At 40.2% G+C, this 16,318-nt stretch overlaps 3 protein-coding genes across 5 annotated transcripts; 2 read left to right on the forward strand and 1 right to left on the reverse strand.

Annotated features, from left to right (window-relative positions):
- The first annotated feature begins 88 nt into the window (after nucleotides 1-88).
- Nucleotides 89-6,062, forward strand: LOC127800330 (ABC transporter B family member 4-like). 3 transcript variants are annotated; one of them, XM_052334878.1, is made up of 12 exons: nucleotides 89-966; nucleotides 1,193-1,247; nucleotides 1,364-1,539; nucleotides 1,641-1,862; nucleotides 1,982-2,220; nucleotides 2,365-2,890; nucleotides 2,976-3,249; nucleotides 3,367-4,235; nucleotides 4,393-4,659; nucleotides 4,741-5,004; nucleotides 5,082-5,375; nucleotides 5,453-6,062. In XM_052334878.1, the coding sequence occupies exons 1-12, from the start codon at nucleotides 631-633 to the stop codon at nucleotides 5,804-5,806; spliced, it is 3,876 nt and encodes a 1,291-aa protein (XP_052190838.1). In that variant the 5' UTR covers nucleotides 89-630; the 3' UTR covers nucleotides 5,807-6,062. The 3 variants fall into 3 exon arrangements, with proteins under 3 accessions (XP_052190838.1, XP_052190839.1, XP_052190840.1); XM_052334879.1 differs by having other exon boundaries at nucleotides 907-966; nucleotides 1,349-1,539; nucleotides 5,453-6,060; XM_052334880.1 differs by lacking the exons at nucleotides 89-966; nucleotides 1,193-1,247 and having other exon boundaries at nucleotides 1,388-1,531; nucleotides 5,453-6,060.
- A 1,016-nt stretch (nucleotides 6,063-7,078) lies between these two features.
- On the reverse strand, nucleotides 7,079-8,544 carry LOC127800333 (uncharacterized). Its single transcript, XM_052334885.1, has one exon. The coding sequence runs from the start codon at nucleotides 8,395-8,397 to the stop codon at nucleotides 7,234-7,236; it is 1,164 nt and encodes a 387-aa protein (XP_052190845.1). The 5' UTR covers nucleotides 8,398-8,544; the 3' UTR covers nucleotides 7,079-7,233.
- An 842-nt stretch (nucleotides 8,545-9,386) lies between these two features.
- On the forward strand, nucleotides 9,387-12,105 carry LOC127798969 (pentatricopeptide repeat-containing protein At3g49740). The gene has a single exon (XM_052332628.1). It carries the CDS (start codon nucleotides 9,498-9,500, stop codon nucleotides 11,661-11,663), a length of 2,166 nt encoding a protein of 721 aa, XP_052188588.1. The 5' UTR covers nucleotides 9,387-9,497; the 3' UTR covers nucleotides 11,664-12,105.
- Nucleotides 12,106-16,318: the final 4,213 nt, after the last annotated feature.

The following is a 16,318-nucleotide window of genomic DNA, read 5'->3' on the forward strand; positions in this document are numbered from 1 at the left end:
TGATAGATGCAGAATGCCATTACCATTGAAGAAGAGAACAAGAAGCTGAAAAATGACCGTTGTCCAGAACATATTTTTAACCAAATAGAACCTTTCTGAGATTATGAAATTTAACTTCTTTACACGGAGTTTCTAAGTCCAATTTCCGCTGCTTGGAATAAAGAACAGAGGATATAATATAAGGGTTTTTGATTCTGTGTCTCACTTGAGGAGGAGGAAACTTGGCATTCAAGTGGGAATCACAGCTAACCTTGTTCCTTTCAATGATCTTCTTGAGGAGTTTAATGTTTGTGGGACCTAAAACAACCACCTTGCACGGATTTAATTGCAAGCTCACTAGCTCCACTATCAAGTTGTCAGTTGAAGCAGCTCAGGAATTTTTGCTTTTCGATCTTCTTACTTAGCTCCCAATTGAGCACACTTCCTAAGCAAGCAGTTGGAGTCTTTTACTTCAACATTTTTTGTTCAAATTCCAGATGTTACTTTCCAGGAAACAATCGACTGCCTTTTGTTTCTAGGAGTTGGAATCACTACAGAGTTCCTAAAGGGTGCTAACAAGGTTTGTCTTTCGAGTTGTACTTCAAAGCTAATCAACTCTAGTTGTAGGTTCTGAATCAAATAATTGGAAAAATGCCCGAGGAAAATGGTTTCAATGGAGATACACGCGCTGAGCAGTCCATTGCGACAACACCACATTCACTGGAAATGGAGAAAGAGGAAACCCCAGAAAAGCCAAACAGCTTACAAGAGGGACAATCGCAAAAGAAAGAGGAAGGCGCTAAAACTATTCCATTCCACAAGCTCTTCTCCTTTGCCGACTACATTGACTACATATTAATGCTCCTGGGGACAGTAACTGCTATTGGAAGTGGGATTTGCTTGCCCCTAGTGGCTGTGCTATTAGGAGAGCTAATTGATTCCTTTGGACAGAGTGACTCCAAACAAGTTGTCCATCAAGTTTCCAAGGTATTGCATAGCTTGAGAGAGAATCCTCTCATAAATTTGGAAAACTGGCTTGATCTCTCCCAAATCTTGTCCTGGATAATGGTTTTTCTATGGACAATTTGGGTGTCCCTACTCAAATTATCTCATGTTTTTCCCATATCAACTGAAATAAATCGAATATAACAGCATTAAATAAGCAGGTAAACTTACTTTTTTAGGCTTACTGCTCCTCTGAACTTGATTTCAGGTTTCTCTTAAGTATGTCTACTTGGCCCTGGGAGCTGGTCTTGCAGCATTTTCTCGTAAGTGCATAGGGCTCCTTGCTGTTGTATAAACTTTTTAGTATCCTATTTTCACATGACGGATAATTCTTTAAGCCAAGAGAATTAATTGAGAAACTTAGTTTTATGATTGGCAGAGGTCGTCTGCTGGATGGTTACCGGGGAAAGACAGGCTGCACGCATCAGATGTATATACTTGCGAGCCATATTGAGACAAGATATTGGATTTTTTGACAAGGAAACTAGTACAGGAGAAATTGTTGGGAGGATGTCAGACGATGCCTTCCTGATTCAGGATGCCATGGGTGAGAAGGTCTGCCTTGGAGACATGGAAGAACAAAATTATTCATTGGTGTTGAGTTTTTCTTTCAAGAATCTATTAAGTGATATCACCTCATTAACCGTTCATGGCAGGTTGGGAAGTTTATACAGTTGGCGGCTGCATTCTTTGGAGGCTTTGCAATTGCTCTTATCAAAGGGTGGCTTCTCACCATGGTCATGCTCTGTTCAATCCCACTTCTAATCATCTCTGCCGCCATCCTGACCGTTTTAATAGCAAAGCTAACGTCTCGTGGACAGAGTGCTTATTCTGTAGCTGGAACTGTAGTTGAACAGACAATTAGCTCAATTAGAACCGTATGACAAAAGGACTGACAAAAGCATTTAAAATCCCCCCTCCCCCTCCCACTCCCCCTCCCACCTTGCTATTCTTGAACTTTTTTTATTTTTCATGGAAAGTGGCTCTTTCTGTGCAGGTTGCATCATTTACGGGGGAAGGGCAAGCTATAGAAAGATACGACAAGGCTCTTCTTAAAGCTTACAGAGCTGGTGTACAATCTGGTCTGGCAGCCGGCTTGGGCTCGGGTGTATTTATGTTTCTCATATTCTGCAGCTATGCCTTGGCAGTATGGTATAGTGCTAAAATGATTATACACAAGGGTTACACAGGAGGACAAGTGATAAATGTAGTTTCTGCTGTGTTGACTGGTTCATTGTGAGTTGTCTTCTGCCCTTTTTTCTCATTTCTATCGTCATTATATATGCATGCTTGGTTATATACTTCTACACGCACTAGATTACTGTGACATCGATGCTTGGGGGATGACAAAGATACTCACAAGCCGCCTGGAACTTGCAGCTCGTTTGGGCAGGCATCGCCCTGCCTCAATGCATTTGCTTCTGGACGAGCTGCAGCTGTCAAAATGTTTGAGATCATTAATAGGAAGCCAAAGATTGATTCCTATGACAACGATGGGCTGAAACTGGAAAATATCTATGGTGATATCGAGTTAAAGGATGTGTACTTTAGTTACCCATCAAGACCAGATGAGCCCATTTTCAGTGGATTCTGCCTCTGTATACCGCCGGGAACAACTGCAGCTTTGGTTGGACAAAGTGGAAGCGGAAAATCAACAGTAATCAGCTTGATAGAAAGGTTTTATGACCCTCAAGCCGGTGAAGTTCTAATAGATGGCGTCAATATTAAAGAGTTCCAGCTTCGCTGGATCAGAGAGAGAATTGGTCTTGTTAGCCAAGAGCCTGCACTGTTTGCTTCAAGCATTAGAGACAATATATCATATGGGAAGGAAGGGGCAAGCATACAAGAAATTAAAGCTGCTGCAGAGCTTGCCAATGCTGCCAAGTTCATAGAGAAACTGCCCAAGGTCTAAATTTGGAACTTTTTTTGCATATTTTTGTTTAAGAAAGTGATTGCATCAAATCTTTTCTCTTGCTATTCAATGCATTCAGGGACTGGATACGATGGTTGGTGAACATGGAAGCCAACTATCCGGTGGCCAGAAGCAAAGGCTTGCAATAGCTAGAGCAGTACTGAAGAACCCCAGGATTCTGCTTCTTGATGAAGCAACAAGTGCTCTCGATGCAGAATCTGAAAGGACCGTGCAAGAGGCACTGGACAAGGTCATGATCAACCGAACTACCATACTTGTAGCCCATCGATTAGTTACAGTGAAGAATGCAGACGTGATCGCTGTGATTCATCAAGGAAAAGTTGTCGAGAAAGGTTAGCTTGATAGTTATAGCAGTCCGAGGTGCTCTGAGAGCTAAGTTCAAGAAAAGGCTATTACATCCCCCAGTAGATAATCTCTAGTGCTAATGGTAATTGCTTTCTACTCAACAGGTTCCCACTTGGAGCTAGTACAGGATCCGGAAGGAGCATATTCCAAGCTTATTCACCTTCAAGAACTTAGCAACCAGTCAGAACCTAAAACTGCAGATGACCAGGACAGACTAGATATAGGTGTTGATTCTGGAAGACATTCAGGTCAAGGAATGTCCATCTTAAGATCTGTTAGTCGATGCTCACCTGGAATTGGCAACAGTAGCCATAGCTCGTCCTCAGTTTCTTCTGGTGTACCTACTGCAATCAATGTCCCGGAGAAAGAAACTGCAGAACTAAGAACTAGAGCTTCAGCAGCCCCACTTTGCCGCTTAGCATATCTGAACAAGCCAGAGATTCCAGTTCTGCTACTTGGTTCAATAGCTGCAGTGGCAAGTGGTCTAGTTATGCCAATTTTTAGTGTACTTATGGCCAACATGATTAAAATCTTCTATGAGCCGGCTCACAAGCTCCAAAAGGATTCCAAATTCTGGGCATTGATGTTTGTTGTTCTTGGTGTGGCTAATTTATTGGCAACACCAGCAAGAACATACTTTTTCAGCGTGGCAGGATGCAGGTTGATAAGGAGGCTGCGATTAATGTGCTTCGAGAAAGTGGTTCACATGGAGATAAGCTGGTTTGATGAAGCAGAGCACTCCAGCGGCACAATTGGTGCACGGCTTTCCGCAGATGCTACTATGGTGAGAGGTCTGGTTGGGGACACACTTGCTCTGGCTGTTCAGAATGCTGCAACAGCAATTGCCGGGTTGTTTGTCGCTTTCCAGGCAAACTGGCAATTGTCTCTTATCATCCTCTTCATGGTACCGCTAATAGGACTCCAAGGATACGCTCATATGAAGTTCGTCAGTGGATTCAGTGCAGATGCAAAGGTAATTATCTCCAAACTTAGAACTTGATTTACCATACATCTAAATCCTCCTCTGCAGAAGACAAAATCATTTCGTTGCTGCAACTGCTTAATATCAGAAGCCAGATAGAATCTATTTGATCAACTTGACAGTGCTAAAAGAACTTCAAATCCCGCAGAAATTATACGAAGAAGCAAGTCAGATCGCTAGTGATGCAGTAGGAAGCATTAGAACAGTTGCATCTTTCTGTGCAGAAGAGAAGGTGATGAAGCTATACCAGATGAAATGCGAGGGCCCGATCAAGGCAGGAATAAAGCAAGGCCTAATTAGCGGGATGGCTTTCGGATTGACCTTGCTCTTCCTCTACCTAGTCCATGCAACCAGTTTCTATGCCGGAGCTCGACTTATGGAGGCTGGCAAGATGGACTTCCCTCAAGTTTTTCAGGTAATTCAGATTGTTTGTTTACCATTTCTGATAACTGGCAATGGAGATTTCATTTGATGGCTTCTTCACGTTGGCTTGCAGGTTTTCTTCGGTCTCAGTATGTCAGCCATTGGCATCTCTCAATCGGGAGCCCTAGCTCCCGATTCCAGCAAAGCCAACAGCGCTGCAGTCTCTATATTTAAGATTCTAGACCAGAAATCCAAGATAGACTCCAGCGATGAACATGGAACAACAATGGAAAACGTCAAGGGAGATATTGAGTTTCGGCACGTGAGTTTCAAGTATCCCGCCCGACCTGACGTTCAAATTCTCCGGGATCTTTGCCTGACCATTCGCTCCGGCAAGGTAACTTGGCGCCGATTCTAATACCTTACTAGTTATCAAATCTGAATCTCAGACGCTGAAATTAGGGTTTTGATCAGACGGTGGCTTTGGTCGGCGAAAGCGGAAGCGGGAAATCAACAGTAATAGCTCTGCTGCAAAGATTTTACGATCCTTATTCGGGCGAGATTACACTGGATGGAGTTGGAATCCAGAGGCTAAAGTTGAAATGGCTGAGACAGCAGATGGGGCTGGTAAGCCAGGAGCCTGTCCTGTTCAACGAAACCATCCAATCCAATATCGCCTACGGAAAGGCCAGCAGCGCGACAGAGGCAGAAATCATCTCAGCAGCACAATTGGCAAACGCTCACAATTTCATCAGCAGCTTACAGCAGGTGAGTCCAAAAAAGGAACAGAAAAGTTGTTCAAGCGCCATGAATGATGGAAAATCTTTCTTATCAATTGCGTTTAGGGATACGAGACAATGGTTGGGGAGCGAGGGATGCAGTTATCCGGCGGGCAGAAGCAGCGCGTGGCCATTGCGCGAGCCCTAGTGAAGTCGCCAAGAGTGTTGCTGCTAGACGAAGCCACCAGTGCTCTTGATGCCGAATCCGAGAAGGTGGTTCAAGAGGCGTTGGATCGAGCAATGGTGGATAGAACCACGGTGGTAGTGGCTCACCGGCTGTCGACAATCAAGAACGTGGATTTCATTGCTGTGCTTAAAAACGGAGCCATTGCAGAGGCGGGAAGACATGATACTTTGATCAACGTCAGGGATGGAATCTATGCCTCTTTGGTGGCCCTGCACACCAGTGCTCCATCCTAAGATTGTAACCCTTTTGAATATGAGTCCCCCCATAAGCATGAGCTTCCACGTCCCACTTTTAGGTGGGAACCTTGGTCTCGCAAATGGTATCAAAGCCAATCAAAGATCACTATCATGCAAATATGAATTCGAATCATGTCAGTGTTTTGAGATTAATTATGGAATTTCTATTCTTTGTTTAAGAACTGGAACAGAACAGCTTACTAAAACACAAAATATATGAGCTGCATGCTACTCACTGATTAGGAAGTGGCAAGTCGGGAACTGTCCATCAAATGATTTCCAATAGGGAATTCTGTTATAGTTTGCCAACTTTGCCTTTTAAAAGATATTACTCACACAAACTGAATATATGAAAATAACAAAAATCCAAAACATAGGGGGGGCTACCATATTAAACAGTTGAATTAGAATGAGTTCGCCTTGCATCAAGCCTAACCACAACAATAACCAAAATCCTCAATACAACACAAGCTGGAGGAATATACTGTCACGGTCATAGGGTTATAACAATAATTACAGTTTATTGCAATTACTGCATTGTACCTTGCTGTAATATTTTTGCTGCTGTTATAACTAGTAAAACTAAAAGCTAGAAGGCCTATAAATAGGCTACTACTTGAAAGATGAGAATTCATTGTGAAATAACAGAATTATTTCCCTCTAAAAACTTCCTTCTCTCTCTCTCTCTCTCTCGATTTCTTCCTAAATACCTAAAGAACCCCTAGGTCAGGTCTAGGAACCTGACATATACCAACACATTGCCCAAAGTTCCAAGAAGCAATTCCATGAACTTCACAAACTCCACATACGCATTCATACACATAAATAGCAACAAGCTACCAAACAGCAAACTGACACTAATCCCCTGCACAAATTTAGTGTTCTAAGTGATTTTATGTTGTCTTGTGTTCTTTTTAAGTTTTTTTTTTACAAGGAGGACATCACTCCCCATATGAATAAGCATATATGTGAGGCAAATAAAAGAAGGAAACATTGGAGGAATGGAGGATAACTATCAAAACAGTAGTAAACAAATTTAAAAGAGGCAACTTACTGAACACCATAATACCATATGATCCTATGGCCTAATATATAGTAACAAATTCGTCAACTAATAATTTTGTTCCCCTTTTTTCTTTGGGATGAGCAAGGGGCTTTAGGAAGTCTAGACAAAGATGTAACAAGTGTCTTAGACAGTGAAAAGTCCACTCAGAGAAGCAAAGCTAAAACATCATGATGGTGCAGAAGTTCCCAAGCCCAACCAAGAGAAGAGGTAAAACCATAACTTGAAATTTATGAGGAAGGAAAACCGAATACATTGTCAGACTACACGACTATCATTACTATGAACGAATAACAAGTGATGCCATAACAAGTTCCTGTTTAACTGGGGCAGACAGATACACCACCGCACACCTTATAAATCAGTTCCTACCAAGTGGGAGAGATCTGCAAGAATATGTCTCCTTAAAATCAGACTTCTTTGATGAGGTGAAAATTGAGGCATATACTTCTTTGGTAGAGTTAGCTGGTGCCATATCAGCTGCCTTGAAGCGTTTTGCCACACCATTACTTGAACCATTAACTTCAACCCTTCCAGATGCCGCAACATCCTTAGCAACCTTACTATTTCCTTTAACTTTTCCCAATGCTTTATCCGTTGCCTTCCCATCAGTTCCACGTTTCATGCCACTCAATCGCGCCGAATCCAAACAGACATTATCCCCAGGGAAAACACCCGCTTCCCCATTCTTCACCTTCTTTGCTTTCTTCTCCTTCAATTGCACCTTCTCCTTCTCCATCCTCTTCCTCAAAGCAGCTACCTCTTCATCATTCCCATTGATCACAATTTTGTCAGCTTCAGAAAACTCTTTGTGACAAACTAAACATGCCGAGGACTTCACTTCCTTCAAGGCCTTGGCACTTAACACGTGGCCACAAGACCTCAAAACAAAAAATCTGTACTTTCCATTGAACTCTAATCCTGTGATCGGGCACTGGAACTGGGTCTGACCGTTCACGTTCTCATCTAATTCTAACCCTGGAATCATCGAAAGATGAACTCCGATCATGTCCTTCAAACCCTTGATATGCCCAAAAGCCTTTGGCAATTTCTTGGACAACAGAGCCTTCACAAGCGCCTCCTTATTGAACAGATTCCCAAGCATATCCACCACCACCGGATGCTTCAATGGCTCGTTCGACAGCGCGCAGTTTAGCCATTTCGACAGCCTCTGCTCATTGGGGTCGACTTTATCCGGCTTCTTGATGGCGTACATGTTAAGATAACAGTCGCGGGACTCCGCCCCCGTGGCGCCGCCATCACCTCCGCCGCCGCGGAGGCGGAGGCGAAGCGTGAGCGTGGACATAGGGGCAATCCGAGAATTCTGCAGTGTGGTGGCGTCAGGCAGGGATCGGCCATTGGAGGTGAAGAAAGCGGAATCCGGGGCTTGAATTTGGGGAAAGAGGGAGCTTTTCAGGTGGCACAGCGTGAGATTTGAATCGAGGGTTAGGGCTAGGGCGCGACGAGGAATCTGGAGCTCTGGGGCTTCAACAAAGACCTGAACTTTAGGGGCTTTGGACTTCATTCTGCAAGGTTTTTGAATCAGGGTTTCGCGAAATTGAATTTTGTAAATCTGCAGCGTTGAAGACGCCGATTGAATCAGGGTTTCGCGAAATTGGATTTGGTAAATCTGCAAGGTTGAAGACGCCGATCGCTGTATATGCAGTTGGCATTTGATAATGATTAGGTAGACCCGCCCCATAAAAAAGGGTAGACCCGCACTGTGCTGTCAAGCCGAGCCGACTCCCGACGGAGATCGGGCTGGCACGGGCTGTTCACCTGACCCACTCAGCCCGCTAGGCTGGCCAAATGGCCTGGCCCGTTGGGCCTGTTGGCTCCAATCTTTTTAAATGTCAATTTTTGGAGAATGTTATTGGAAAATTAGAATAATACTTTTAAGAAACATTTTAATAAATAAAAAAAATTAATTGAACCTTAAATACAGATAATATAAAACATCAAATTGTTTTGTAGTATGTTTTTTCACATCTTTCCAAGAAATATACATATCCAATTGGATTGCCAAACTTCAATGGACTGATTGGGTCGATAATTATTAAGATTAATATGAGAATATAATAAACATTTTAGCATGTAAGAATATTAAAGGATTTATTCTAGATTTACATATAAAAAAAATGCTATTTTATTCGAATGTGATTGACGCACGAGATGATTGAAGGTGTAAAAATGACAAAATTGCCATCACTTAGGGAAAATGATTATGTTTCCCTTCCTCTCTCTCCCCTTTCCATGACTGCCTTGCCGCTTAGCCTCACGTCGACTATCGTTGTATTGTCTCACTTTTTCGTCTTGCGCCAATTGAGATTGCATCACTTCGTCGCCTCTTTATTGTCGCCTCATTGTTGTTGTCCCACGGTGAAGTCCAATCGCTTCATCCTGAATAAAATTCAAGCAGTCATCCTGTGTGCATGGGCGAATTTAAAGGTGAGCTGTGTGGGATTCAGCCCACAACAAAAATTAAAATTTTAAGTTAAAAATTCAACTCAAATTCAGTTCAGCTCACCTGTGCGCCATCCATATTCGGGTAATATAGCAAGGTCCTTACACACATGAGTGTGACGGACTGGTGAGTTGCAACGCGGTCGGAAGAGTCCAACTGTGATGACCGACAAGGCCGCTCAACAGCTCATCAAACTCAACCGCCGTCTCGCAGAGCTCGCCCGCTCGCGCCATTTCTCCGATTTGTTCCAACTATTCCGCCAAATCCACTCTTCCCACCGCCTCAGGCCCGACCACTACACCCTCTCCACGGCCCTAGCCGCCTCCGCATACCACTGCAGTGTCATTGCCGGAGCTCAGCTCCACGGCCACGCCATCAAGGCGGGACTCAAAGACTATCCACATGTGGCCAACACGCTGCTTTCCCTCTACGGGAAATCGGAAGACTTATCTTCGGTGAAGAGGGTCTTTGATGAAATTAAAAACCCAGATGTTTATTCTTGCACTACGTTGTTGTCGGCCTGTGCGAAGCTTGGTGATGTTGGGTATGCTTGCGGAGTGTTTGCAGAAATGCCTCAGAGGAATGTCGCGGTGTGGAATGCGATGATCACGGGATGTGCCGAGAATGGGTACGCGGGGATTGCCTTAGATTTCTTTCGGAGAATGCACTGCTTGGGTGTTGGCCATGATAATTACACCTTTGCTAGTATATTGAGCTCGTGCAATCCAGAGTTGCTGGATTTTGGGAGGCTGGTGCATGCGTTGGTGATTAAAACCGGGTTTTTGATTAGAGCTTCCGTGATCAATGCAATGCTTACAATGTACTTCAGCTGTGGCAAGGTTGCTGATGCCTATGAAGTATTTCATGAAGCAGAGGGTGCAGTGCACGATCAGATTACGTATAACGCGATGATTGCTGGTCTAGTAAGTGTGGGAAGAGATGAAGAGGCATTGATTATGTTCAAAGAGATGCAGGATTTTTGTCTAACACCTACTGAACTGACTTTTGTTAGTGTTATGAGTTCTTGTTCACATGCTAGAATTGGCCACCAGATACATGCCCATGCTTTTAAGCTGGGTTTGGAAGCGTGTACATCTGTGAGTAATGCAGCTATGGCTATGTATTCTAGTTGCGGAGATATACATGCAGCTTGCACTGTGTTTGAAAAATTGGAGGAAAAGGATCGTGTCTCCTGGAATACCATGATATCTAGCCATGCTCAGGTGAATTTAGGAGGAGCTGCAATTTTGACCTATCTGGAGATGCAGACGGAAAGAATTGAACCAGATGAATTTACCATTGGAAGTCTACTAGCAAGCTCGGAGTTGTTAGAGAATGTTGAGACGATTCAAGCACTAGTTACAAAAAATGGGCTTAGCTTTAAAATCCAAGTTTCAAATGCTTTAGTTTCCGCCCTCTCTAAGCATGGTAACATAAAGCAAGCCTATGAAATTTTTCACGACATGCCTTCCAGAAATTTAATCTCATGGAATACAATTATTTTGGGGTTTCACTCAAATGGTTTTCCTCTGCAAGGCCTAGAACAATTCTCTGCGCTGCTGTATTCAACAATGAGACCAAATGCTTATACTCTAAGCATTGTTCTGAATGTATGTGCCACTATTTCGTCACTGAGACATGGGAAACAAGTCCATGGCTACATTCTCAGACAAGGGCTTTTTTCAGAGACATTGTTAGGTAATTGCCTCATTGCAATGTATGCAAAAGGTGGGAACCTAGACTTGTCTTTGAGTGCGTTCAATATGATTGTTGACAAGGACACAGTCTCTTGGAATTCCTTGATATCTGCTTATGCACAGCATGGAGCAGGAAAGAGAGCTGTGAGTTGCTTTGAGGTGATGCAAGGGTCAGGTGGTGTCAAACCAGATCAGGCCACCTTCACAACAGTCCTTTCGGCTTGCAATCATGCAGGTTTAGTTGAGGAGGGTACTCGGATTTTTAACTCTATGGTGAAGAGTTATGGTTTTGAACCGGGAGTGGATCAATATTCATGCATTGTTGATCTTCTAGGTAGAGCTGGATATCTTGATGAGGCAGAAAGACTCGTAAGGAGCAAACACATTGAAGTGGATTCCAGCACCTGGTGGACATTATTCAGTTCTTGTGCAGCTCATGGAAACATAAGATTAGGAAGAATTGTTGCTGGAATTCTTCTTGACAATGAAGAAAATGATCCAGCTGTTTATGTTCAACTGTCAAATATCTATGCAACCGCAGGGCAGTGGGAAGAAGCGGAAAATGCGAGGGAATTGATGAAGAGACATGGGGTGATGAAGCAGGCAGGATGCAGTTGGATTGGATTGTGAGGATCCCATATGCACACAAGCTTTGTATATTTAAAGACATCGGATTAGATGGTTCTACAGTGAGTAATGGTACTCAAAACACCCAATCTGAATAACTTTTGTCTTCTAGGTTTTAAGTCTGATAGGTTCGAGTACGAGAGGAAATTTAGCTGCAACGAAGTGGACCTCTTTGTTAAAGCTTTAAAGGGGCCCCCACGAACAAAATCAGGTTGCTCTCAAGAGGGCGACATTTTTCAGTGAGATGGAAGCACAGAGATCCTTGTATTCATTTGCTCTGAGACAGTGAACACGGACAAACATAGTGGTGACACTGGAACTGTGGATGGAGGAAGTGGGGAACGACAGTGTTCTAATTGTTTCATTCTGAACAGATCAAGTGTATGTAAATTACACCAAAAAGTTAACTTTGACAAGTAAAACCAAATTTTTATTGTTATTTTTAATTTAAAAAGTTATTATAAAATCTATATTTCTATTCTAAGTGCTAATTAATTAGGGAAAAAAATACATATTTATGTTATGTTCAAAAATAAAAACACATGCACCTTCAGTTCCACTAAATTATAGTGGAGGAAAAAAATATCTAGCAATTTAGATTTTAAAGTAAATAATTAATTAATTATAGCATAACTCAAAATATATTGAGTGAAAGGACAAAAATGGTACCTCCTAATGTCAGCTACAGTTGTCCTAATACACTAGAAGCAATAGTTGATTAATACACTAGAATTAATAGTTAATTAATGTATTATCATTTAAATTATATTTTTATTTATAAATTTTTTCATATTTAGTTTACATTTATATTTTATGCACATGAAACATATTTATGTATATATTTAGAATTTAAATAAATACTCATATTGACTTTAAAAAATTTATCATTAACCACTAAATCTATGTTAGAAGTAGTTTTAAGTTTAAGTTTTTTATAACAATAAATTTTAATTTTTTATATTAAACATATAAATGATATTTTAAATAATTACTTTATTTATAGAGTTTTATAATATTAAAATAGAGTGTATGTTTTATATAAAAATATAAATGAACATAGACATATGATACATTGATTATTATGGGAGTAGTTTACATTTTGTACACATTTAATAAATATTACCAATAGTGAATTATTATATATTTAATATATACTTTAATTTATAAATTTTTATATATTTAGTTTAAATTTATATATACTTCATTTTATATTTTATGCACATGAAATATATTAATTTATATATTTAGAATTTAAATAAATATATTTAGATTTTATTTTAAATAAATATATTTAATTTATTTATTTATAAATAAAAAATTTAGATTTTATAAATTAATATTTTCAATTCATTTAAAGTTTGAGACAGAAATTTTTTTGTCTCAAAATTTATCTCCATCTCAAAATTTGTTTCAAATTTGAGACAAATTTTTTTTCTCATCTCAAAATTTTTTGCCTCAAATCTGTTTTAAATTTGAGATGAAAAAAATTCGTCTAAAAAATTTGTCTCAAATCCCCTATTTTCTATAGTGGATCGCCCTCAAAGTCTTTGTCATCGACCAACTAGTATTTGTCTTTTGCTTGGTCGACCGCGACCCTTCGTTGAAACGCAGTAATGACCGACGACTTGGTAGTTGTCGTCATCCCCGTTGCCACAACTACGACTGACTTCTTCTTCGCGTCCCCTATTGCTACCACTGCTGTTTGTGTCGTTAGATTTAGTTGCCTTCCAATCACCACTACCAGATCTGTCTGATCTAGAAGAGATCTCAGCCACTAGATCTCTCATCGACTCCGTCGACGGTTGCTTCGCTTCCTCCAAATTCGCCTGCAGTGGCTTCCTTGACTATCTGTCACTACTTGGGTTGTATGGGTTGTCATCTTTTATTGTAGCTTTTGAACCATGGCTGACCTTTAGCTTCCGATGTTGTTAGTCCCAATAATTTCGTGCTCATGAAAGAATTGGTGAACCATTCCTATTTTGGTAAGTTACAGAATCTTCATGTTTCGTATAGGCTAAATGGAAAAAATTACCTAAAGTGATCCTAGTTGGTTAAGACTTTCCTTAAGGGAAAGGGACTGCTCAACTACTTGTTAGATACTGGACCATAATTTGGGAATCCACAATTTGGATGAGCATGATTAAGTGGTTATGGTACGGCTTTGGAATGCTATGGAGCCAAAAATTAGTGATAAATGTATGTTCCTATTTACTGTAAAGGAAATTAAGGATACCATCCAGCAGACTTTTTCTAAGAAAAATGACTGCTCAAATATATGAAATTAAGGTTAAACTAATGGCTACTAAACAAGATAATCTGTCTTATACAGAGTATACCAATTCACTGAAAAAAATCTCTGGTAGAAAATAGACCACTATCGTTCTCTACCTATGAAAGACAAAGAAGATGCTACGATAGTGTGACGTATATTGAAAAATATCGTATCTATGAATTTTTGGCTAGCCTTGGGCTAAAGTTTGATCAAGTACGACTATAGATATTTGGAAATGAGGAGTTACCATCGTTAAATGAGACAATTGCTATTGTCAAGGCTAAAGAAAGCTGGCGCAATGTGATGCTTATGGATCAAAGACTAGAGGGTTTTGCACTGGTCATACAGGGTACCAAAGGTACTCTCACAACTGAGCTTAATGATTCTCCTCCAACAAGTAATCAGAGACGATAGAATAAATCCAATCTGGTTTGTAATTATTGTAAGAAGAAAGGACATGTTAAAGATGAATGATATTCTTAACACTCATGATTCATCTTTTTCTTAATCTAGGTGCTTGTTCCTTTGCTTAGTTAGGTATGCCACTTCTTTCTCATGATTATAGTGCCTCAAATCCTACTTTAAGGATAATTGATTTTGGGGCAACATATCACATAACTTTTAATTCAACTTCATTCTCCACCTATACCTCTTGTTCTAGTTCCCAAAAAATTATAAGTGCTGATGGTTCTTTTATTATTGTGGTCGGGGTTGGTGATATTCATCTTAGTCCATCACTTGTACTAAAAAACGTGTTACATGTTCCAAAACTCACCACCAATATTGTCTCAGTGCATCATCTTCTCCGTGATACAAAATTGTCTCCTAATTTTTCATTCTAATGGTTGTGTTTTTCAGGACCGATGTTCGGGGAAGAAGATTGGGAGTGTGAGAGAAAGTAATGAACTCTACATTCTTGACATCACCAATAGAATTGGTGAGTTTGACAAGACTCGTGGTTCTATTTTGTTGTTGTCCCACAATTCTACCTTGTATCAGATTTGGCTAGAACATCATCGTTTTGGTCACCCCTCTTTTAAAGTTCTTCGAGTTATGTTTTCTTCGTTGTTTAAATATGTAACTATTGAGACATTACATTGTGATACTTGCGAACTTGCTAAGCATCGTTGTGCGTTTTTTTCTCCTAGTGTTACTCATTCTTCTGAGCCATTTTATCTTGTTCATACTGATATTTGGGGACCCATGCATGTACACAATATATCGGGTGTTATATGGTTTGTCGCCTTCATTGACAATTGCACTCGAGTCACATGAGTTTATCTACTCAAGAAAAAAATCTGATGTTAGTATGATTTTTTCCATTTTTCACAATATGATCAACAACCTGTTTAGAGTAAAAATTAAAAAGATAAGGATTGATAACACACGTAACTATTTTAATCATACAATATGTTGAAGTTTACACCAGACTTCAAAAGTTTATGTTTTATTTTTAAATCATTGTAACGATAACTAACCATGTAACGGTTAGTACCGACTTATTTTTTTATTTCTTTGAAATGTCTTGTAATTGTCGCCTCTATCCTCTATAAATAGAGGGTCGATTGTGTTTCCATAAGGGTATTTTTCATTTTCACGTACACAAGAGAGAGAAAAGCCTAAGTTCTTAGGCTTTGTAATCTCTATGAGGGAAGCCTGTGTAAGAAGACTATGCGAGTGTGTATCTTTCTATTCCATAGTGTATTTCTTGGTATCGCCTATAGTTTGGATGTAGGACTTTGAGTTATTCAAAGCCTGAACTAGGATAAATCTTTTGCCACTTGTATTTTATGTTTTTTTTGAGAGAAAGTGTGAGAATTGTGTGTAAAGTGTTTGGTTCAATACTCAACAACTTGATATCAAAGCCAGGTTCACAGGCGCACAATCAAGATTCACTCAAAGGAGTTGAGACAGAAATCACAATCAAGAAATGGCTCTATCAACATCATTCTCAAGGTATGATATTGAGAAGTTCAATGGTAAAAACGATTTTGCATTATGGAAATTGGACAGCCTTTACTTGACAAAGACACTGCCAAGCCGATTATTTCTAAAAGCAAGATTTTTTACTTTTAGGATGAAAGATAATTAGAAATTGCAAGATCATATTGACAAATTTAATAAGATTTGTTTAGACGTAGAGAATATCAATGTTAAGTATGATGATGAAGATAAAGCTTTGGTTTTATTGCACTCTTTGCCATAGTCATATGAGCATTTTGTTGATATCTTGCATTATGGTAGGGACAAGTTGTCCTTAGAGGATGTAATTGGAGCCTTAAATTCTATAGACTTGAGATTTAAACTAGATGAAAAGTCCTCCACTGGAGATATGTTGACTTCTAGATCTAGGAACTTCAAGAAAGACCCTAAATTAAGGGAAAAA

This window comes from Diospyros lotus, chromosome 4, assembly GCF_014633365.1.
Source record: "Diospyros lotus cultivar Yz01 chromosome 4, ASM1463336v1, whole genome shotgun sequence".
Lineage (NCBI taxonomy): Eukaryota > Viridiplantae > Streptophyta > Magnoliopsida > Ericales > Ebenaceae > Diospyros > Diospyros lotus.